Source organism: Chlorocebus sabaeus, chromosome 2, assembly GCF_047675955.1.
Source record: "Chlorocebus sabaeus isolate Y175 chromosome 2, mChlSab1.0.hap1, whole genome shotgun sequence".
NCBI lineage: Eukaryota > Metazoa > Chordata > Mammalia > Primates > Cercopithecidae > Chlorocebus > Chlorocebus sabaeus.
The window spans coordinates 68,811,618-68,834,092 of NC_132905.1; the positions used below are offsets into that span (position 1 = coordinate 68,811,618).

The 22,475-nt window shown below is 49.0% G+C and overlaps 1 protein-coding gene across 1 annotated transcript in view; it reads right to left on the reverse strand.

Moving 5' to 3' along the window:
* Nucleotides 1–14,027, reverse strand: part of IFNGR2 (interferon gamma receptor 2) — a 36,287-nt gene extending 22,260 nt beyond the window's left edge. The window contains exons 1-2 of the mRNA XM_007964595.3: nucleotides 13,814–14,027; nucleotides 1,950–2,082 (exon numbers count right to left, since the gene is read on the reverse strand). Coding sequence (XP_007962786.2) covers nucleotides 1,950–2,082; nucleotides 13,814–13,895 — 215 coding nt within the window. The 5' untranslated portion in view covers nucleotides 13,896–14,027. The remainder of the gene's footprint in view (nucleotides 1–1,949; nucleotides 2,083–13,813) is intronic.
* Nucleotides 14,028–22,475: the final 8,448 nt, after the last annotated feature.

Here is a 22,475-nt window from a genome sequence, read left to right on the forward strand (position 1 = left end):
ATTGCTTGAACCTGGGAGGTGAAGGTTGTAGTCAGCCAAGATCGTGCCACTGCACTACAGCCTGGGCAACAGAGACTTTGTCTCAAAAAAAACTGGAAACCTACTCCTCTAACAAATCAATTGCCTGTCATTTTTCCACATTACTTTTCTCTTCTTTTTTCTTTTTGAGACAGAGTCTCGCTCTGTCGCCCAGGCTGGAGTACAGTGGCGCGATCTCGGCTCACTGCAAGCTCCGCCTCCTGGGTTCACGCCATTCTCCTGCCTCAGCCTCCCAAGTAGCTGGGACTACAGGCACCCGCCACCACACCCGGCCAATTTTTTGTATTTTTAGTAGAGATGGGGTTTCACCGTGTTAGTCAGGATGGTCTCGATCTCCTGACCTCGTGATCCGCCTGTCTCGGCCTCCCAAAGTGTTGGGATTACAGGCGTGAGCCACTGCGCCTGACCTACTTTTCTATTCTTTTACAGGTGTAAGTCACTGTGATCGGCCCCTTTCTATTCTTGACAATAAATACACATCACTTGCAACTTTTCAGTATAAAGTAAATAAAACAATTTTTTTAAGTAACAAAAATAAGAAATAAAAAATACACATACATGCCAAAGTTTATGGAGTTGCAATTTCTAACAGATGACATCTAATTATCCTTTCTAGTGGCTATCTGTGGTTTAGTGTTCAAGTGTAAGTTAGCAGGCTACAATTTGTCACTTTCCTACTGATGGATATGAATATACACTTCCATGTATCTCTTCATGATTATAGTTTTTGTCTTTTTTTTGATGGAGGGTTGAATTATCTGTGTAGGATAAAACTACTATGAAGGCTGGGCATGGTGGCTCACACCTGCAATCCCAGCACTTTGGGAGGCCCAGGCGGGCAGATCACTTGAGGCCAGGAATTTGAGACGAGCCTGGCCAACATGGCAAAACCCCATCTCTACTAAAAATATACGTATTAGCCAGCCGTGGTAGCTCATGCCTGTAGTCTCAGCTACTCAGAAGGCATGAGAATCACTTGAACCCAGGAGGTGGAAGTTGCAGTGAGCTGAGATCATGCCATTGCACTCCAGCCTGGGCGATAGAGGGAAACTCTGTTTCAAAACAACAAACAGACAGACAGACACACACACACACACACACATTGGAAAACTACTATGGACATTTCCATGACTTCAAATGTCTGGTAGAATTACTCTCTGAAAGGGCTATGCTAATTGATACTGCAAACAGCATCAGGTGAACACATATGAACCAATCCCATCTCCCAAGCACTGGACATCATCACGTCTTTACATTTGGTTTACCTAATAGTACAAAATGGCTTAGCCAAAAACTTCACCTTACTCTTCAATTAATCTACTTAACAATGTAAACAAAAAATAACAAAAAATAACGTGGACTTTGCCCTCTTTCTATATGTATTTATATTGCAAATCAAGTGATGGCCAATTCTGCAAAAGCTTGAAGAGGCAAGAGACAGATGAAGGAGCCAGGATAATATACAAAATGGAAAACCACTTGAGAAACTGAGAATTCATTGTAATTAACAAAACGAATTTCTGATCAGGCCATGTTTGGTCTATAAGGTTAAATCAATCTGACTTTTCAGCCCGAAGATGAAGACTAAAAGCTGCCTCTGCTCTTCCATGGTGGAAGCCTATTTTTACAACCCTTCTCCCAAAACCAACAAAAGAATAAACTTTCCACCAAAGCAAGAACCTGTGTGGTCAGACAGCAGAATCCTGACCGCCAGTGTAGTTTAAGCCTTCAGACGAGTGGGAGGTTGTGAAACCTCTGTCCTCAGAGATTTTACAAGCTCCAAGAAAGATGTGCTTCCCACGGGTTTGGTAACAAACCCTGCACAGAGGCAGGAACTAGTGTGTGGCCCTAGGGTTCCCCACGACGCCCCCACAGCTCTCAGCAAGGATCCAACAGAAATACCGGCTTACTATTTAAACTGCACTCGGTAGACAACAGGCCTTGTGCTATTGCTCAGGGCCACTGGCTCCCAACTCAGGACCTGCTCTGCGTTGTACAGGCGAATCTTCGAGTGCTGAGGAGTGGGCAGCTGGGAAAGAGGGCCTTTAGGGGGACAGAGAAAAAGAAGAGGGGGGAAGGGAGGAGAGAGAGGGAAATAATTACAAAAACGTTTCAATGCACGTTACCTAAGTCATTCATAAACTCAGTTTTTGTCAGACTGCAGAAATGGCATTACCAGGTCCTCCTGGGCACGGTCCCACACCCCCGACTTTTGGCTACAAAGATGGCCCTACTGGTACAGGCAGCGCAAAAAGAAAAGAGGCGCCTGGGGCAACCTTTCCACCTGTGGGTCCCAGTTGTTATGAACAGGTCCTGGACCCTGGAGTCTGGCCGGACTGGGGTCCCAGTTCTACCGTTAGTAAATGCATTGGGCTCGGGGCAGGTCACTTCACCTGTCTCAGCTTGAGTTTCTTTTTCAGGAATAAGGGGTCAATAATGATACACCCGAGGGCTGTGGGGAAGATTAAAGTGGTGGTCATGTGACACGCATTAGCTTCAGATTTAGTACCAACGGAGTGTCTGGCAAATGTGCACAAATACGTGCACACATGCACGCACTACACACGCACAAACACCCTAAATCAGGTACGCAAAGCCCAAGCTGCAGGGGAGGGCAAGGAACGCCGATTTCTGGGCACCATCAGAGTTGCTGTGTTTCTCAAGGACCCCCAGCATCACAATCACTGGGGTGCTGGCTAAAATGCAGGTCCCCAGGCCCCACCCCAGGCCAGGAAATCTGCATTTTAAACAAGCTTTCCAGCTACTTCTCATGCACATGAAAGTTAGAGGACGATACGGCAGAGCACAGTGGCTCACACCTGTAATTCCAGCACTGTGGGAGGCCGAGGAAGGCAGATCACTTGGGGTCAGGAGTTCGAGACCAGTGTGGGCAACATGGCGAAACCCTGTCTCTACTAAAAATATAAAAGTTAGCCAGGTGTGGTGGTGAGCGCCTGTACTCCCAGCTACTCAGGAGGCTGAGGCAGGAGAATCGCTTGAACCCGGGAGGCAGAGGTTGCAGGGAGCCGAGATCACGCCACTGCACTCCAGGCTGGGTGACACAGTGAGACTCTGTCTCAAAAAAAAAAAAAAAAAAAAGGTTAGGGGACAATAAACAGAGAAAGAATATACTCCCCTGGAAACACCACCAATATCAGAATCCCTCTATTTGGGGTGACCTGGAAGAAACAACCTCAACCTCTCCCTTCCCCAGGCAGGTACTTCACAGGGAGCCTTTTGTCTTAGAAAGAAAACATGATCAAGATAAGACTTTTGACCAAAAAGAGTAATAAGAAACGCCCAGAAGGTGGACGAAAGGTTTGAAAAACATGCTGTTTCAAAATCCAAAGGAGGAAATTCAAGCCACACATTTTCGGTAAATGCACCCAACCTCAAAGAGACCAGCTGACAGACCGACCACTGGCTCTTCTTCTGAAAGATGAATTGCCAAGTCCGCGGCCATTTGTTTAGTTATAGGATGCCCCTCCCCTCCACACATATGAGCTCTGGGTGACCTTCATCCAACCAGCTAACAACACTCCTCCTGACACATAGCAGGCCTCACGACATCCTGGGCCGAAGACAGACAGGCAAAGCTGCCTGGTGAGAGGCAGGCCCAACAGGTGTGCTGTGGCTGCTATGACCTAGGAATCCCCAAAGCCAGCGGGGACTGGATGTTTGCTTCCAGAGAGGGGTTGTGGCAGGTCACTGCTCCCTCACAGTTACAGACAGTCCTGCCATGACAGTCACACAGACAGACCTGAATAGCACCCTAACTACGCAGAGAAATTTCCACAACGGTGCCTTCACAGTAAGCTAATAATTAAGCCCAGGGAAACTGATGCCCGTACATCAAACCCAGAAATGAAACACAGCTCCTACACAGGTTTCTCCCAAAACTGGAGCAAGTCAAGATAACAGAGGCAGCTGTTTGAATAGATTTATTGGAGAGTCTAAGACAGCTCTCCAGACCAAACTGTAAATGAGATAAGATAGAAATAAACACTCCTGGCCGGGCACAGTGGCTCACGCCTGTAATCCCAGCACTTTGGGACGTCAGGTGGCGGATCACCTGAGGTCAGGAGTTCAAGGCCAGCCTGGCCAACATGGTGAAACCCCGTCTCTACTAAAAATGGAAAAATTAGCCAGGTGTGGTGGCACACACCTGTAGTCCCAGCTACCTGGGAGGCAGAGGCAGGAGAATCGCTTGAACTTGGGAGGTGGAGGTTGCAGCAAGTGTGCCACTGCACTCCAGCCTGGGTGACAGAGTGGCAGGCACTCTGTCTCAAAAATAGATAAACAAACACACACTCTGGTACCACAGTCCTCATTAAATAGCATTTAGGAGGCAGGCCTTGAAGGTACAGGGGCTCTCACAGCTTGACTAGACTTAGAAAGCACTTTTTTGGCCCCTGACTTTCTAGTTGAAATAAAATTAGTTACCCATAGACTTTGGCAAGTGCAATACCGCACATAGGCACATAACCCAAACCTATGCAAGCACTAAGAAAATCAAACACTTTGAATTGGTCTGGTGGAATTATCTCTGACCTTCCTGTTACAGCAATAAACTCTCTTTTTCCCTAGTTTGTCTGCTTCTTGTTATTGGGCCACTAGAAAACACAGCTGGACCCAGCTCTTTCCGGGAACAGGGTGAGTGCCTGCTTAGGGCTGGGCATTCAAAGAATCTGACGACAACTTTTATTTCCTGTATTAGGTTCCTCTTACCGCGGTAACACATTACCACTAACCTAGTGACTCCACACAATCCAGATTTAGCTGGGTGTGGTGATGCGCACCTGTAGTCCCAGCTGCTCAAGGGGCTGAGGTGGGAGGATCACTGGGGCCCAGGAGTTCGAGGCTATAGTGTATGCACTATGATCATGCCTGTGAATAGCCATTGCACTCCAGCCTGGCCAACACAGCAAGACGCCCCCCATCTCTAAAAATAAATAAATAAATAAAAATCAAATCTAAATTTGGCCATTCTTGGTATGTCTCCAAAGTTAGCTGTGCTGAGCATAAATTTTAGATTATAAGTTATGAGTTTTAAAAATACAACATGTAAAAAGTTACTCTAATTGGATGGCATGGTAGCTCATGCCTGTAATCCTGGCACTTTGGGAGGCTGAGGCGGGCAGATCACCTGAGTTCGGGAGTTTGAGACCAGCCTGGACATGGCAAAACCCCGTCTCTACTAAAAATACAACAATTAGCCAGGCATGGTGGTGCACACCTGCAATTCCAGCTACTTGGGGGGCTGAAGCACAAGAATCATTTGAAACCGGCAGGCGGAGGTTGCAATGAGCTGAGATCACGCCACTGCACTCCAGCGTGGGCCACAGAGCAAGACTCCTTCTCAAAAAAAAAAAAAAAAGATGTTGTTGTAGGCCGGCTGCAGTGGCTCATGTCTGTAATCTCAGCACTTTGAGAGGCCGAGGTGGGTACACCACGAGGTCAGGAGTTCAAGACAAGCCTGGCCAAGATGGTGAAACCCCATCTCTAATAAAAATACAAAAATTAGCCAGCCATGGTGGTGGGTGCCTGTAGTCCAAGCTACTCGGGAGGCTGAGGCAGAGAATTTACTTGAACCTGGGAGGTGGTGGCTGCAGTGAGCTGAGATCACACCACCGCACTCCAGCTTGGGTGACAGAGAGAGACTCTGTCTAAAAAAAAAAAAAATTATTGTAATTAAGACAATGAACTTGCTGAACCATCTTGCCTGTCGAGAAACTTCCTGAATAATACATCTGTAATATATCTGTAACTGCTTTCAATAGGCTTAAACTTCCCTGAAGGCAAGGAAATTATTGGTGTGTTCTCCCACAAAATGGACCCTACTACCAACGAGAATAATGAAGCTTATCGAACTGGACTAATGCGTTCATGGTCGAACCCCAAGTCTTACAATACAGTAGACAACAATTATTCTTATTCCTGAGAGGGAATTCTTTAAAGAAGGAAATACCGGTGCTTATAGAGGGCATTTTCACTCAACTGTCAAAATTTCATTTTCAAAACCTCAGCTTAGGAAAGCAAGGGGCACGTGTGAGAGCAAGAGGAAAAAATAACTACACATTTTCACATATAAGCATGACCTGAGCACTCTCCCTAGGCAGAGTCTCAAATGCCATATCTAATTGAGAAATCAGCCATTTAATCAAACTTCTACAACCACCTGAGTGCATACTGTCTAGTTCTTTACAGAAAAAGTCTGCCAATTCCTGGCATAGAGGGTGGAGTTCAGACTTGAATAAGTTGAAAATCCTTCAAGATCTTATCTCAAACAGACTAATCATCACCACTCCCGAAAATACCATACACTCTCTCCTATTTTATTTTGGACCTACATAGTTTTGCATATTTTATTTCTTCTTTTTTTCTTTTGAGACGGAGTCTCGCTCTGTCCCCCAGGCTGGAGTGCAGTGTTGCAGTGGCATCATCTCGGCTCACTGCAACCTCAGCCTCCCGGGTTCAAGAGATTCCCCTGCCTCGGCCTCCCAAAGTGCTGGGATTACAGGCGTGAACAACTGCGCCCAGCCTCTTCTGCTTTTTTTTTTTTTTTTTTGAGATAGAGTCTTGCTCGGTCACCCAGGTTAGAGTGCTGTGGCGTGATCTTGGCTCACAGTAACCTCCACCTCCTGGGTTCAAGTGATTCTCCTGCCTCAGCCTCCCGAGTAGCTGGGATTACAGGCACCCGCCACCACGCCCAGTTAATTTTTGTATTTTTAGTAGAGACAGGGTTTCACCATCTTGGCCAGGAACTCCTGACCTCGTGATCCACCTGCCTCGGCCTCCCAAAGTACTGGGATTACAGGTATGAGCCACCACACCTGGCCTTTTCCTCTTTTCTTTAATCTGAAACTCCATGCTTCAAAACCCAGCTCAGTTTGTTCTTCCTCTATTGGACTTTCCTCAACTCTTCCTGACAAGTAGTGTCCTATAACATTTAAAAATATTTCTGTTCTAGTACTTTTGAAAAATCATGGCATACAGTATATGTGTATCTATTATAGTACATATGATAATACAGACATTCTGGCAATGTCTCTAAGTAGACTATTCTCTACATTGACTGTCTTAATCATTTTTATACACTCAGGGCTAAACAGTAGGACCATTTAACAATGAGTAAAGAGGCGAATGAACAAACTCTGCCTTCCTGACCCATCCCACCACCTTTGATCTATCTATCCAAGATCCAGGCATTTCAGACATTATGCATATTTAAGAATAGGAGGGGCTGGGTGCGGTAGCTCATGCCTGTACTCCCAGCATTTTGGGAGGTTGAGGCAGGTGGATCACTCGAGGTCAGGAGTTCGAGACCAGCCTGACCAACGTGGTAAAACCCCGACTCCACTAAAAATACAAAAATTAGCTGGGTGTGGTGGCGCACAACTGTAATCACGGCGACTTGGGAGACTGAGGTAGGAGAATCGCTTGAACCTGGGAGGCGGAGGTTGCAGTGAGCCAAGACCGTGCCATTGCACTCCAGCCTAGGCAACAAGAGCAAAACTCCGTATCAAAAAACAAAAAAAATAGGGGGATATCCTGGGTCTTAACAGCATAGTTTGATTAACATAAATCACACACAGATAATAAAATAAAATATAATTAACATTAATCATTTAATCTTGACAATTAAGGACTGACCCTTTAGGATCTTTCTATGGGCGGTGCATTATGATGAAAATCAATTAGGTGAACATCATTGATCCCACCTCCATCACCTTGCAGATGAGAAGTAAAAAAGCATTTTCTGATTCCTCAGCCATAATCAGGAAATTGTTCTCTTCAAGAAATACTAGGCCAGGCATGGTAGCTCATGCCTGTAATCCCAACACTTTGGGAGGCCAAGGCCGGGGTGATCACTTGAGGTCAGAAGTTTGAGACCAGCCTGGCCAACATGGTGAAACCTCATCCCTACTAAAAATATAAAAATTAGCAAGGCATGGTGGCAGGTGCCTATAGTCCCAGCTACTTGGGAGGTTGAGGCAGGAGAATCGCTTGAACCTGGGAGGCAGAGGTTGCAGTGAGCCAAGATCGTGCCACTGCATTCCAGCCTGGGCGACAGAGCGAGACTCCGTCCCAAAAACAACAACAATAAAAACTGGACATCAAGTTATTGACCTAGATTATTTGGCTCTTCCTATCAAGAACGATTTGACTTTCTAGGGAGTAAAATGGAGATACTAGTTTGAAAGAATGGCTGAGAAAATTAAGAGGGGTAATGTATATAAAGCACTTGGCATCTCGTCTGACCAATAAATGTTACTATGATGATCATTTATAAAGGTGGCAAAAGCATTCCAACTACATGATATTTTCACTTGCTGAGATTATGAACACTCAGGATCGTACCCACTGGACATTCATATGCAATGGTTTTTAAGTTGCTGGGGACTTACACTGTCTTTCTCGGTGGCCTCTAAGCATATGAGAAGCTTTGGCTGTTCAAGTCAGCAAATAATGATAAAAAATTCTGTGGTACAGTACATACCCAATCCCCTGAAAAAGTCTGCAGCAGCTGCTACAATTACAAATAGAAGCCTTAATTCCTCAACACTCAGGTAACTAGCTGAACAGTCAGTTGACTTACTGCACTTGCGCTGCTGGTTACATTTCTCTACCTACAGCAAATGGCCACTACTTAACAGGGCATTGCTACAAATTGCCTCAGGTCCCATATTTTATATATTCTACCCTTATACAACTCTAAGGGATAGATACTATGTCTCCCTTTAAAAAATTTGCTTCCAGTGCCAGGCTGGGGCTTCACATCTACAATCCTAGCACTTTGGGAGGCTGAGGCGGGTGGATCTCTTGATCCCAGGAGTTCAAGACCTGCCTGGGAAACACGGTGAAACCCCATCTCTACAAAAAATACAAAAATTAGCCAGGTATGATGGCGTGCACCTGTAGTCCCAGCTACTCAGAAGGCTGAGGTGGGAGGAAGGCTCGAGCCCGAGAGGTTGAGGCTGCAGTGAGCTGTGATCATGCCACTGCACTGCAGCCTGAGCGATGGAGATACTATCTCAAAAAAAAAAAAAAAAAAAAAAAAAGTTTCCAACACTTTTTTTTTCTCTGACCATAAAAGCAATTTCAAAATTACACTGGTAAGTTATGGGAAAGTGTGAAAACCTTTCTACCACCCATTTGCCATAAAATCATTGTGAATATTTTCACTTTGTGTTTTCACTAAAAAAGGGTTTCTCTTGAAAATATCCATTAGGTTTGTTTTTAAGCTGTTTAATATGAAAATGCTCAAATAGTTGCAAAATAGAGATTAGTTTAAAGCATGACTACTTTTCTTTTCTTTTTTTCTTTTTTGAGACAGAGTCTCGCTCTGCCGCCCAGGCTACAGTGCAGTTGCCTGATCTCGGCTCACTGCAACCTCCGCCTCCCAGGTTCAAGCGACTCTCCTGCCTCAGCCTCCCAAGTAGCTGGAATTACAGGCGCCGACTACCATGCCCGGGTAATTTTTGTAGTTTCAGTAAAGACGGGGTTGTCAACATGTTGGCCAGGCTGGTCTCATGTGGAATTTCTGACCTCAGGTGATCCACCCACCTCTGCCTCCCAAAGGTGCTGGCGGCCCTCGCTTGCTCTCAGCGTCTCCTCGGCCTCAGCGCCTACTCTGGCCGCGCTTGAGGAGCCCTTCAGCCCACCGCTGCATTGTGGGAGCTCCCCTCTGGGCTGGCCGAGGCGGGAGAGGGCTCCCTCTGCTGCCGGGAGGTGTGGAGGGAGAGGCGCGGGCCGGAACCGAGGCTGCGCAAGGCGCTCGCGGGCCAGCGCGAGTTCCGGTTAGGCGTGAGCTCGCCGGGTCGCACTTGGAGCAGCCGCTGGCGCTGCCGGCCCCGGGCGGTGAGGGGCTTAGCACCCGGGCCAGCAGCTGTGGAGGGTGCACCGGGTCCCCCAGCAGTGCCAGCCCGTTGGCGCTGCGCTGGAAATCTCGTCGGGCCTCAGCTGCCTCGCCCCGCGCGAGGCAGGGCTCCGGACCTGCAGCCTGCCATGCCCGGGCCTCCCCGACGCCGTGGGCTCCTGCCCGGCCGAGCCTCCCGGAAGAGCGCTGTACCCTGCTCTGTGGCGCCCCGTCCCATCAACCGCTCAAGGGCTGAGGAGGGGGGGTGCACGGCACAGGACTGGCAGGCAGCTCTGCCCGTGGCCCTGGTGCGGGATCCACTAGATGAAGCCAGCTGGGCTCCTAGTTCTACAGGAGACTTGGAGAACCTTTATGTCTAGCTAAAGGGATTGTAAATACACCAATCAGCAGTCTGTGTCTAGCTCAAGGTTTGTAAATGCACCAATCAATGCTCTGTATCTAGCTAATTTAGTGGGGACTTGGAGAACTTTTCTGTCTAGCACTCTAGCTAAAGGATTGTGAACACACCAATCAGCACCCTGTGTCTAGCTCAAGGTTTGTAAATACAGCAATCAGTCCTCTGCAGCTAATCTAGTGGGGACTTGGAGAACCGTTATGTTTAGTTAAAGGATTGTAAATACACCAATCAGCACTCTATGTCTAGCTCAAGGTTTGTAAACACACCAATCAGCATCCTGTGTCTAGCTCAAGGTTTGTAAATACACCAATCAGTGCTCTGTGTCTACTTAATCTGGAGAGGACTTGGAGAACTTTTATGTCTAGCTAGAGGATTATAAATGCACCAATCAGCACTGTGTCTAGCTCAGGGATTGTAAACACACCAACCAGCCCCCTGTCAAAACGAACCAATCAGGTCTCTGTAAAACGTACCAATCAGCACTCTGTAAAATGGACCAATCAGCAGGATGTGGGTGGGGCCAGATAAGGGAATAAAAGCAGACTGTCCCAATCTGCAGCAGCAACCCGCTTGGGTTCGGTTTCACACTGTGGCAGGCTTGTTCTTTTGTGTTTTGCAATAATTCTTGCTACTGTTCACTTGTTAGGTCCATGCCACCTTCATGAGCTATAACACTCACCCCGAAGGTCTGCAGCTTCATTCCTGACGCCAGCAAGACCACGAACCCGCTGGGAGGAATGAACTACTCCAGTATGTGCCACCTTAAGAGAGTAACGCTCACCACGAAGGTCTATAGCTTCACTCCCAAAGCCAGGGAGACCACCAACCCACCAGAAGGAAGAAACTCCAAACATGTCCAAACATGAGAAGGAACAAACTCCAGACACCATCTTTAAGAACTGTAACACTCACTGCAAGGGTCTGCGGCCTCATTCTTGAAGTCAGGGAGCCCAAGAACCTACCAATTCTGGACACAATGGGATTACAGGTGTGACCCACCGTGCCCAGCTGCTGCTACTTTTCAAAGGAGCGACAGAGCCAGTTTTCTTTTGTTTGTTTTTGGGGTTTTTTTGAGATGCAGTCTTGCTCTTGTCGCCCAGGCTGGAGTGCAGTGGTGTGATCTCAGCTTATTGCACCTTTGCCTCCTGAGTTTAAGTGATTCTCCTGCCTCAGCCTCCCAAGTAGCTAGGACACAGGTGTGTACCACCACACCCCGCTAACGTTTGTCTTTTCGGTAGAGATGGGGTTTCATCATGTTGATCAGCCTAGTCTTGAACTCCTGACCTCAGGTGACCCACCCGCCTCGGCCTCCCAGTGCTGGGATTACAGGTGTGAGCTACCAAGCCCGGCCCTTTTTCTTTTTTTTTTTTTTTGCAATGTCTCACACAGACCAAAACTTTTGTAGAATACAATAAAAGTTAATCATTAGCAAGATGGACAGGCACCTAGATGTTGTGGCAACGTCAAACTATAAAGTTTCTAAATGTATCTTTCAACCTCTGGACTCACTACAGGTAAGTTACAAAGAGTCCACAGATCACCACTAGTCACTCCTCTCTGGTATGAAGTCACTCGCCTGCTCATCTCACACTAGGGCAAGCATCAACTCTCATTAGGAGGCCTAGGGAGGGGGCACACACAGGTTGCTCTAGACTTGAAGCCGAGTGGAAGTGGAGTCAGGATTTGAACCCAGCTATCTGACTGCCATGGAAAAGCAGTTAATAATTTCCTCAAATGCAAGGCACCCCAGATCAAGGCGATACGGAACTTATGGGCCTTTGCAAGGAATGCCAGTAGAAGAAACAAACCCCCCAACACAATGTTATCGAATGGGAAGAATCTTCTAAGTTCTCAAGACTTGTCTAAGGGCTGTCCAACCTATGATATCACTCTCCCCAAGGGAAAGAACCCAGCAAAACAAATGCAGATACGTACACAAGAATATTCTAACCACACATTTGTCATTAAGGTCTTTCCCCCTTTTTCTTTTTTCTTTGTTTTTTTTCTGAGACACAGTCTTGCTCTGTTGCCCAGGCAGGAGTGTGGTGGCGAGATCTTGGCTCACTGCAACCTCTGCCTCTCGCGTTTGAGCGATTCTCCTGCCTCAGCCTCCTGAGTAGCTGGGATTACAGGCAGGCGCTACCACGCCCAGCTAAGTATTTTTAGTAGAGAGGGGGGGTTTCACCATGTTGGTCAAGCTGGTCTCGAACTCCTGACCTCATGATCCTGCATCAGCCTCCCAAAGTGCTGGGATTACAGGCGTGAGCCACCATGCCCGGCCTTCTTTTGGTTTGGTTTTCATGTTTGGCTCATAAGCGTGGTTAATTGGTGTCAGAGGTTAAGGAGGCTGCCAGGTAAGAAGCTCTCTGGGTGGATACAGAACCGGTTTTAAAAGCCTGGCTCAGCTGGGCACGGTGCCTCAAGCCTGTAATCCCAGTGCTTTCAGATGCCGAGGCGGCAGATTGCTGGAGTACAAGAGTTCAAGACCAGCCTGGGCAACGTAGCGTGACCTCCTCTCTACAAAAATTACAAAAATTGGCCAGACGTGGCCAATAATCCCACCTCCTCGGGAGGCTGAGGTGGGAGGATCGCTTGAGCACGGGAGGCGGAGGCTGCAGTAGCTGAGATGCTGCCAATGCACTGCAGCCTGGACGACAGAGCCACACCCGGTCTCAAACAATAATTAATTAATTAAATAAATGAATGAATGAATGTCTGGCTCAGTTGACACTTTTCTTCTTCGGCCCCAACACTGAAGGGACCCGGACAGTTCTGAGCCCTGCCTGAATGCTGCTGCCCCATCTCTGTGACCGCAGGAACTGTCTGGATTTCACACCCAGTGTCAAATATGCCCTAGGCCAAAGTCGGAATTGTGTCTGGGTCACCTGTCCAAGACCTGGGCCCTGCTCCACTGCTGGTTCTACAAAGGGACTGAGTCTTGCTTCCAGCCAGGCCTTCGGGAGGCACTCCAGGCGGGGACTAAGCGCGGTCTGGCCAGGCTGCAGAACCAGTGGCCAGCAGAGGCAGCCCCTGTCCAAGCCCCAGATTCAGTGTGCTGCTGCTGTTCATTTTGAGAAATTCGGAGACACTGGCCACGCTGGATTTCCCGGCGCTGGCGCGCCTGTGGGGGAGGTGGCACAGCCGAGGGTGCCGGCTTCACGGAGGGGCAGCGAGTGTTCCCTCCCGGAGAGGGGTGTCCCAGCGGCCAGGACGCCAGGAGGGGTGCCCTACCGTCTTCCAGCTCCTGTCCCGAACTCCTGGCCGCCCACCCCAGCCCCGCTGCGGGCTCCCCGCGGGCCTCTCTAGCCCTGGGCACCCCGCAGTTTCCCACCCGATCTGAGCACCCCGCAGATCCCACCCACCCGGAGCACACCACAGATTCCCACCCAATCTGAGCACCCCGTAGATTTCCCCCATCCCCCGATCCGGGAGTCCCCCAGCCCCCACATGCTGCGGCTGCGCCCGCGTCCCGCAGCGAAGGCCCAGGCCCGGCTGACCTGATGGGGGCGCGGCGGCGGCGGCGGCGGCGGCGAAGACTCCGAGCAGCAGCAGCAGCGGCCACAGCCGCGTCGGTCGCATGGCCCCGGGCGCTCGGCGGCGGCTCAGGTCGCGGCCGGGGCCCCGCTCGGGGTCCGCGGAGCCGCTCACGTCGCCGCCGGGACCGCCATGGCGAGCGCAGGGCGCGCAGGGCCCGCCTCTTCCCGAGCGGCGGCGGGGCGTCCAGGCGGAGGGGACCCTGCTCGGCCGCCAGCGCCCCGCCCCGCCCCCGCCCCGTCCCGCCCCGCCCCCACGCGGGACTTTCCCGCTCCGGGAACCGCGGCCCGGGGGGCCTCTGCGGCGGCAGCGCTGGGACCCCACGCAGCCGGCCTACCGGAGCGCGTAGCCTCCCGGAACGTCCTGGAGACTGGAGCCCCGCGGGACGCCCACCTTCGGGGGCCGCGATCCTTCCAGAAGGGCGCCGCAAGACCTCGGCCCAGGCCCCCGGGCGTTCCCTGGGGAGCCCCCACCCCTCTTGACCCCACCTCACTCTCCTCTTGGGTGCTTGATCGCACAATTCGAGGATTCGCCCCTTTAGTCGAAATGTTTGCTTTAATAGCCCCCAAAATACATATTAAGCTTTCAACTCCCCCCCGCCCCCCGCCCATTTTTTTTTTTTTTGAGACGGAGTCACCAGGTTGGAGTGCTGTGGCGCGATCTCGGCTACTGCAACCTCCGCCCCCCGTCAACCCCCTTTTGAAAAGGGTTTTAAGGGGAAGGAGTTAGAAAGGGCCCAGTGAAGGAGGGGGTGGGGCTCTGGGGGCGAATGGGCTCCGAGCAGGGGGGGAGAGAGACAGAAACTTCCAGCATTTCGAAACGGCATGGGGTTTGCCCAGGAGCCGGCCGCGGTGCACGAGGAGGAAGTCCTTTAGCAGCTGGGCAGCCGCAGGCCCGCTCCCCAGCCCGAGCCTGCACCACGTCCAGTCTGACGCCTGTTGGGAGAGGGTTTTAAATCTGCCCTGTTCTTCCCAGATGCGTCATAAGCTAGCGCAGCAAAGGAGGGACGCGGTGCGGGGAGACCAAGAATTTAAAAATAAGTCGTCCCAGGAGCCCACTGGACATGTTAGCAAAAATGGGTTTTGCAACATAGAGCTCTTATTTTGCTCTTCCCACATTCTTGTATTTCCTCCTTGTGAACTCTTTTGAAATTGGCCACGCTCGTAAAAATATGTGATGAAATACTTAGCAGACAATTGAATTATGCATTGGATATTTCCAGATATAGAGATATATTTATATGTTACATGAAAAAACCAGGCGATAATTTGGAATCACTTCAAAAATGATGCACTGATGCCAGGCGTGGTGGCTCACTGAGCCTGTAATCCCAGCACTTTAGGAGGCCGAGGCCGGCGGATCCCATGAGGCCAGGAGTTGGAGACCAGCCTGGCCAACATTACTGAAACCCGTCTCTACTAAAAATACAAAAATTAGCCGGGCGTGGTGGCAGTCGCCTGTAATCCCAGCTACTCGGAGCGCTGAGGCAGGAGAATCGCTTGAACCCGGGAGGTGGAGGTTGCAGTGAGCGGAGAGGGCGCCACTGCACCCCAGCCTGGGTGACAGACCGAGACTCCGTCTCAAAAAAAAAAAAAAAAAAAGCACTGAAAATGACATGATTGCAAGAAGGATTCCATTTTCAAACAAATAAATAAAATTAAAAGAAAACGACTGGGGGAAAGATGCCAACATACTAAGAAGAAATCGGTTATGGGATCTCGCAAGTGTCATCTGCCTCAGGGGATGTAACCGAATGCTGGTTCGGTCGCTGGCTGCTTGCAGAGTCTAATTAACAAGAGCGAGATGTGGTGGAAAGTGACTTTATTTCCCAAGCTAGCAAGGGGAAGTGGTTGGATTCGTATCCCCAAAGCAATCACCTTGAATTGTGGGGTATAGGGAGTGGGAAAGACAAGGGTTTATAAAGGGAAAACGATGTGGAAGTCAAGCAAGGATTATGCTAAGTACAATGTCTGTTTGTCTTGTTCCAGTGGCTGTCTTGGGTCCTAGTCTACTGGAAGCGTGGGCTGGCATCATCTCAACAATGGCTGGATTCTTAATTAGACGCTTTGAAGTCATATCTGGTATTTTGCAGCAGGATCTCCAGGCTTGGTCTGTCTGTCTCAAGATTAGCGTCTGGAACCTCTAAGAAGGCACATAACTAGACACGAGCATACAGTTAGATAAATGTGAAGGGAGTTTATACTGTGAAGAAGGGAGGGACGTGGAGCCCATTTTAAGGAAAAAGGCTTCTGCAGTTTGCTTCAAGGTTACGTCTTTGATGGCTGGGTGCGGTGGCTCATGCCTGTAATCCCAACGCTTTGAGAGGCTGAGCCAGGTGGATCACCTGAGGTCGGGAGTTCAAGATCAGCCTGGCCAACATGGTGAAACCCGTCTCTACTAAAAATACAAAAAATAGCCAGGTGTGGTGGCATGTGCCTGTAATCCCAGCTACTTGGGAAGCTGAGACAGGAGGGAGGTGGAGGTTACAGTGAGCTGAGATCATGCCACTGCACTCTAGCCTGAGCCACAGAGCAAGACTCTGTCTCCAAAAAAAAAAAAAAAAATGTAACTTGTTTTCTCATTCTAAAGAAATACTTTTGGCCAGATGTGGTGGCTCACATCGGTAATTCCAGCACTTTGGGAGGCCGAGGCGGGTGGATCACCTGAGGTCAGGAGTTCAAGACCAGCCTGGCCAACATGGTAAAACCCCATCTCTACTAAAAATACAAAAATTAGCCAGGCATAGTGGCAGGTGCCTGTAATCCCAGCTACTTGGGAGGCTGAGGCATGAGAATTGCTTGAACCGGGGAGATGGAGGTTGCAGTGAGCTGAGATAGCGCCACTGTGCTCCAGCTTGGGTGGCAGAGTAAGGCTCCATCTCCGGGCGGGGGGTGGCGGGGGGAAGCAATACTTTGGTGCCTAATTTTATAGTAAGTTGTGTATTTGTTTATAAACGGGGCTCCATATATTATATACACTTCAGCCCTACAAACCCTGCATCTGCACCATCCCTTTCCATTAATTCCTTACCTTCTAATCAGTTGACCTTCCTGAAGCATTTCTAATAGTCTAGAGGGGCTCCTCTCACCTCCCTCAGGAGAGTGGGCGGGGGATGGCAGAAAGAAGCCAACATTTTTTGCCAGCCAGTGGTGCTTCTCTAGGTATTATAACACCCAGACCTCCCAGTTAGGCAAGCAATGGCTGTCCCATGGGGACACGAGCAGAGTTCAGTGACTTGGCCTGTGGTGGGTTTGCACTGCAGTAGGTCTGCTAAACTGTAACTGCATTTCCTAGAATTCCCCTTCCTGAAAAGTTCTGAGGTAACATGGGCAGGGAAGGATGTTTGTGTGTGTCTTAGTCCATTTTCTGTTGCTTATAACTGAGTATCTGAAGCTGGGTCATTGATAAAGAAAAGGCATTTATTTCTTACAGTTTGGGAGGCTGAGGGACTGCAACTGGTGAGGGCCTTCTTGCTGATGGAGATTCTTTGCAGAGTCCTAAGGTGGGCAGGGCATCACATGGCAAGGGGGCTGAGGGTGCTAAGGTACTCAGATCGGTCTTCCTCTTTTTTTTTCTTTTGAGATGGAGTATCACTCTGTTGCCCAGGCTGGAGTGCAATGGTGCGAGCTTGGCTCACTGCAACCTCTGCCTCCCAGGTTCAAGCAATTCTCCTGCCTCAGCCTCCCAAGTAGCTGGGATTACAGGTGCCTGCCACCACACCAGGCTAATTTTTGTATTTTTAGTAGAGATGGTGTTTCACCATGTTGCCCTGGTCTTGAACTACTGACCTCAAGTGATCCACCTGCCTCAGTCTCCCAAAGTGTTGGGATTACAGGAGTGAGCCACCGCGCCCATCCCCTCTTTTATAAAGCCCCCAGTCCCACTCCCATGATAACTCATTGGTCCCTGAACCCATTAGTCCGTGAATGAGTCCACTCATCCATGAGGGCAGGATCACCATAACCAATCACCTCTGAAAGGCCTCATTCTTCCATACTGCCATATTGGGAATTAAATTTCCAGCACGTGGAATTTGGGGACACCTTCAAACCCTAGCAATGTGCAAGACTTGGAAGATGGAAGGAAAGGTGCAGCCATATTCCTTTACCCTTGGGAGGCTGGGGCAGGGCACAAGGCATCCATCTTTGCAGCTCATGACCTGTGGCTTCTCTGCTGACGTCCTAGATGGCGGGGATACAGACAGGCTCCAGGCTTCTCCAGCTCCTGGTGGATCTCGTGTGGTCGTGTAAGTTGAAGGTGTGGAGATAGAGAGCAACTGAGGGGGGTAGCAGCTGAACCTTAGATTTCAGCTTGTCCCTGCTTCCTCCACCTCTTGTCCACCTTCTCTTCCCGGCCTTCTGCCCTGAGGACTTCAGGCTCCAGCACTGGACAGGGGGAAATTGCCTGTCCTGGACTGTGCACACATCTGTCATGTTTATGTGAGGTCAAATCTCTATAATATAACAACACACACACACAAACACATACACACACATCACATGATGCTTTTGCTTGTTGGATCAAAACCGGGGTGATCATGCCCCAAATCACATAGCCAATGAGTGGCAGTGTGGGCTCCTAGCGAGGCCTGTCTAGTGCCCCGCATTTCACAGCAAACCTCTCATCATGCTGTTCCGTTTTCTTGCAATGAGGCTCAGCTCTGCCCAATTAAGCGCTCCACAGCTCCCCAAGACCCAGCTATTCCGTCAGTGAGTCTTTGAAGTTTTACTTTGTGAAGGTCACATGTGCCCTACTTGTCTGCCTCTTCCTCTGCTGTTCACCCCCCCTGTTTGTGCCTCTCCCTGCCTTCATCTGTAACGCCTCCCCCGCCCCCCACTCCTGCCATACCCACAGTCCAAATTCTACAACTTCTGGACTCCATTTCCTGAGAACTCTATCGCCTTCTCTGACTACATCTTCCCCTGTTTGTCGTTTTGTGGGGATTGACACAGCCAAAGGCAGGGCCGCTGACACCTGTGAGTGGGTAGATGAGTGTCTTTCCTGTATTCAACAGAGCTGTAAGAGCTCGGAGCTCAAAGTAGGCCTTGATCATTGCCAAGTGGGGCCTTGATATATGACTTGGTGCCCTTTGTTCCAAGAAATTCCAGGATCAAGGTCAGAGGAATTGGCATGTTATCGAAAGGACGAATTCCCTTAGGTCTCCGGTGATGGGATGGGTTTTCTCACTGTTTGTCATGGGCCTCAGCCCCCTCCTTTCACCAGCCTACACTTGTTGCATTTCTGCTTCCCCAGTGGGGCCGTCACAAAACATCATTCAAGTAATACCCAGTCTTTTCTAGTCTTTTGCCTCCTGTCTGGGACCCTCACAACAGTTACTATTACACATACAGCATTCTACATTTCACTCCTCCTGGAAACAGGGAATGAATGATATGCTGATTTCTTTTTTTTTTTTTTTTTTTTTTTTTGAGGCAGAGTCTTGCTCTGTCACCCAAGCTGGAGTGCACTGGCATGATCTCGGCTCACTACAGCCTCCATCTCCCAGATTCAAGCAATTCTCGTGTCTCAGCTTTCCGAGTAGCTGGGATTACAGGCGCGTACCAGCACGCCTGCCTAATTTTTGTATTTTTAGTAGAAACGGGGTTTCACCATGTTGGCCAAACTGGTCTTGAACCCTTAGCCTCATGTGATCCACCCGCCTCGGCCTCCCAAAGTGCTGGAATTACAGGCGTGAGCCACTGCACCCGGCCGATATCCTGAAATTTGTCAGGGAGAAGAGACAACAGGCAGAGAAAAGAAAATCTTCCAGTTCCTTTTTAACTCCTTGAAAAACAGGAGACTCCTACACTTTAAGTATATGAAGTTTTAATATTCCTGACCTTGGTACATACGAAAAGCACCCACAACCCCAGGGCCACAGCCCAGGACCTGGGAAGCTGCCGGTCATAACTGGAAGGCCCAGGCCTGGGATTTTTTTTCATGAGTTCTCAGGACAGGACTCATGTAATGAATCGTCTTGGGTTTTGTAATTCAGAAAAACTCAAACCATTCCTCATTTCCTGGAAGGATTAAGAGCCTATCATTTTTTCTGTGTGTTTAAATGTGCTCTTCGACCGGGTACAGTGGCTCACTCCTGTAATCCCAGTGCTTTGAGAGGCTGAGACAGGAAGAATCCCTTGAGCCCAGGAGTTGGAGACCAGACTGGGCAACATAACAAGACCTTGTCTCTACAAAAAATTTTTAAAAATAAAAATTAGCTGGGAATGGTGGACTATGCCTGTAATCCCAGCTGCTCAGGAGGCTGATACAGGAAGATTGCTTGAGCCGAAGAGTTTGAAGCTGCAGTGAGCTATGGTTGTGCCACTGTACTTTAGCCTGGGTGATAGAGCAAGACTCTCTCTCAATAATAATAATAATAATAATAATAATAATAATAATAATTTTGCACTGTGGGATCCTGCAGACTTCCAGGAAAAACCTGGCAGCTTGGGCATGATTAGGAGCAGTTTATTACCAAGGGCTCAGGCTAGGTAGCAGCTGCTGGAAGGCAGTGGTCGGCAACCTTCTTGGCACCAGGGACAAGTTTCATGGAAGACAGTTTTTCCAAGGAACAGGCAGGGGGGCAGAGGGGAATGGTTTCGGGATGATTCAAGCACATTCCATTTGTTGTGCACTTTATTTCTGTAATTATTACCTTATAAGATATAATGAAATAATTATAAAACTCACCATAATGTAGAATCAGTGGGAGCCCAGAGCTTGTTTTCCTGGAACTAGGCAGTCCCTTCTGGGGGTGATGGGAGACAGTGACAGATCATCAGGCACTAGATTCTTAGGAGGCGTGTGCGACCTAGATCCCACTCATGTGCAGTTCACAATAGGGTTCAGCTCCTGTGAGAAGCTAGCGCCTCTGCTGATCTGACAGGGGGCGAAGCTCAGGCGATCATGAGAGCAATGGGGAGCAGCTGTAAACACAGATGAAGCTTTCCTTGTAGCTCACCCCTGTTCATGAGTGGCGACTGGGGACCCCGTCTGTAAGCCACAGCCAGGAGGAGGCCCATGGGGCATCTGATGAGTCACTACAAGGCTGTGGGCAAACAGGGAGCTATGCCCATATCCTCTAATAGGAAGAGGTACCATTTATTGACCTTCTGCCAACCCTCATAACACATCTATGAGGTAAGGGTAGGGGCCATTTATCTTGATTTCGGAGTGTCCAGCATCTTTTGAATGCTCTTGCTGTACTGGGAAGATTTTCAGTCTTGTGAGGATTCACTGCTTCCAGAAAATTCAAATTCCCAACCTCCCTTGCAGCCATGCTTTCCAGCCTGTGTCAACCCCACCTTCTGTGGGAGCCTCCTCCCACTATGTACCTTCACTGGACCCAAAATCACACACGATTTCACCTCAAAGAATCACCTGGAGCTCCCTACACACCCCCAATTCCTTGGCAATTTTTCATGAGGGACATCAGTTCCATATAACCCAAAGAACCTAATGTCACATATTCTAAAAGTGAAAAACACTTCTTATTCTAACTCTCTTTCTTTGCAAACATACATATGAATACTCTTTCAGATACATTCTTTGCCTTGTTTATTGTGACTGTTTTTGCTTTTAAAAAACATATTTGAATCTTTTTTCCAAACATGTATTTTGATTTGATTACTGCTACTTTTTGAGTTTAGAAAGTGTGTACTTGAACCTCTTGTAAATCTTGTATTCTCTGGGTTTGATCACCTTCAAAAGCACGACTTCCTCATGTGTGTGTGTGTGTGTGTGTATGCATGTGTATACATGTCTTGGAAAAGGTTTGGTCTTTGGCTATGCCAATGTGTAAAAAAAGAGCCCATAGGCCGATTGCAGTGGCTCACACCTGTAATCCCAGCACTTTGGAGGGCCGAGGCAGTGGATCTCACGAGTTTGAGACCAGCCTGGCCAACATGGTGAAACCCTGTCTCTACTAAAAATACAAAAATTAGCCAGATATGGTGGCCCATGCCTGTAATCCCAGCTACTCAGGATGCTGTGGGAGGATTACTTGAACCGGGAAGCAGAGGTTGCAGTTAGCTGAGATCATGCCACTGCACTCCAGCCTGAGCAACAGAGCGAGACTCTGTCTCAAAATAAATACTATATATATATATAAAAGAGCCCATAAAACAGAGAGGTGAAAAACAGAAATGAAGATGTCACCGGCTTCTGCCTGATGGGTGCTCATTTTATGTAGATTGTTAAGGAAATAGCAACAGTCACTATCTCAGAAACGCCTGTGCTTGCCGTGCCACAGCATAACCATACCATAGGAATCAGTCTCAGTGAATCCAATCCCTGTTTTTCAACCACGTGGAAGTTGCCAGTCAGCGTTTCTGGTGAGAGAACCGCATTGCCACACCGATGGGGTGCAATACTAGCCACAAATGAAGAAACTCGATGTTTTCATTTTCTCAGGAAGCCTGCCTGGGAGCACATGGGTGACCTCCAAGGGATTTTGAACTGCTGGGGCCACACTAGGGGACTTCACCCTTCCATGTAGGACTCTCAAGGTGCAGGGATCCAGGCTGAGGATGCCCAGCTCAGAGATGGGTGAGCCGGCCTCTTCTGCCAGTGCACCCTGTGATGCCTGGCCAGGCCCCCAGTTCTGGGAAGCTGGATTAGTTTCCT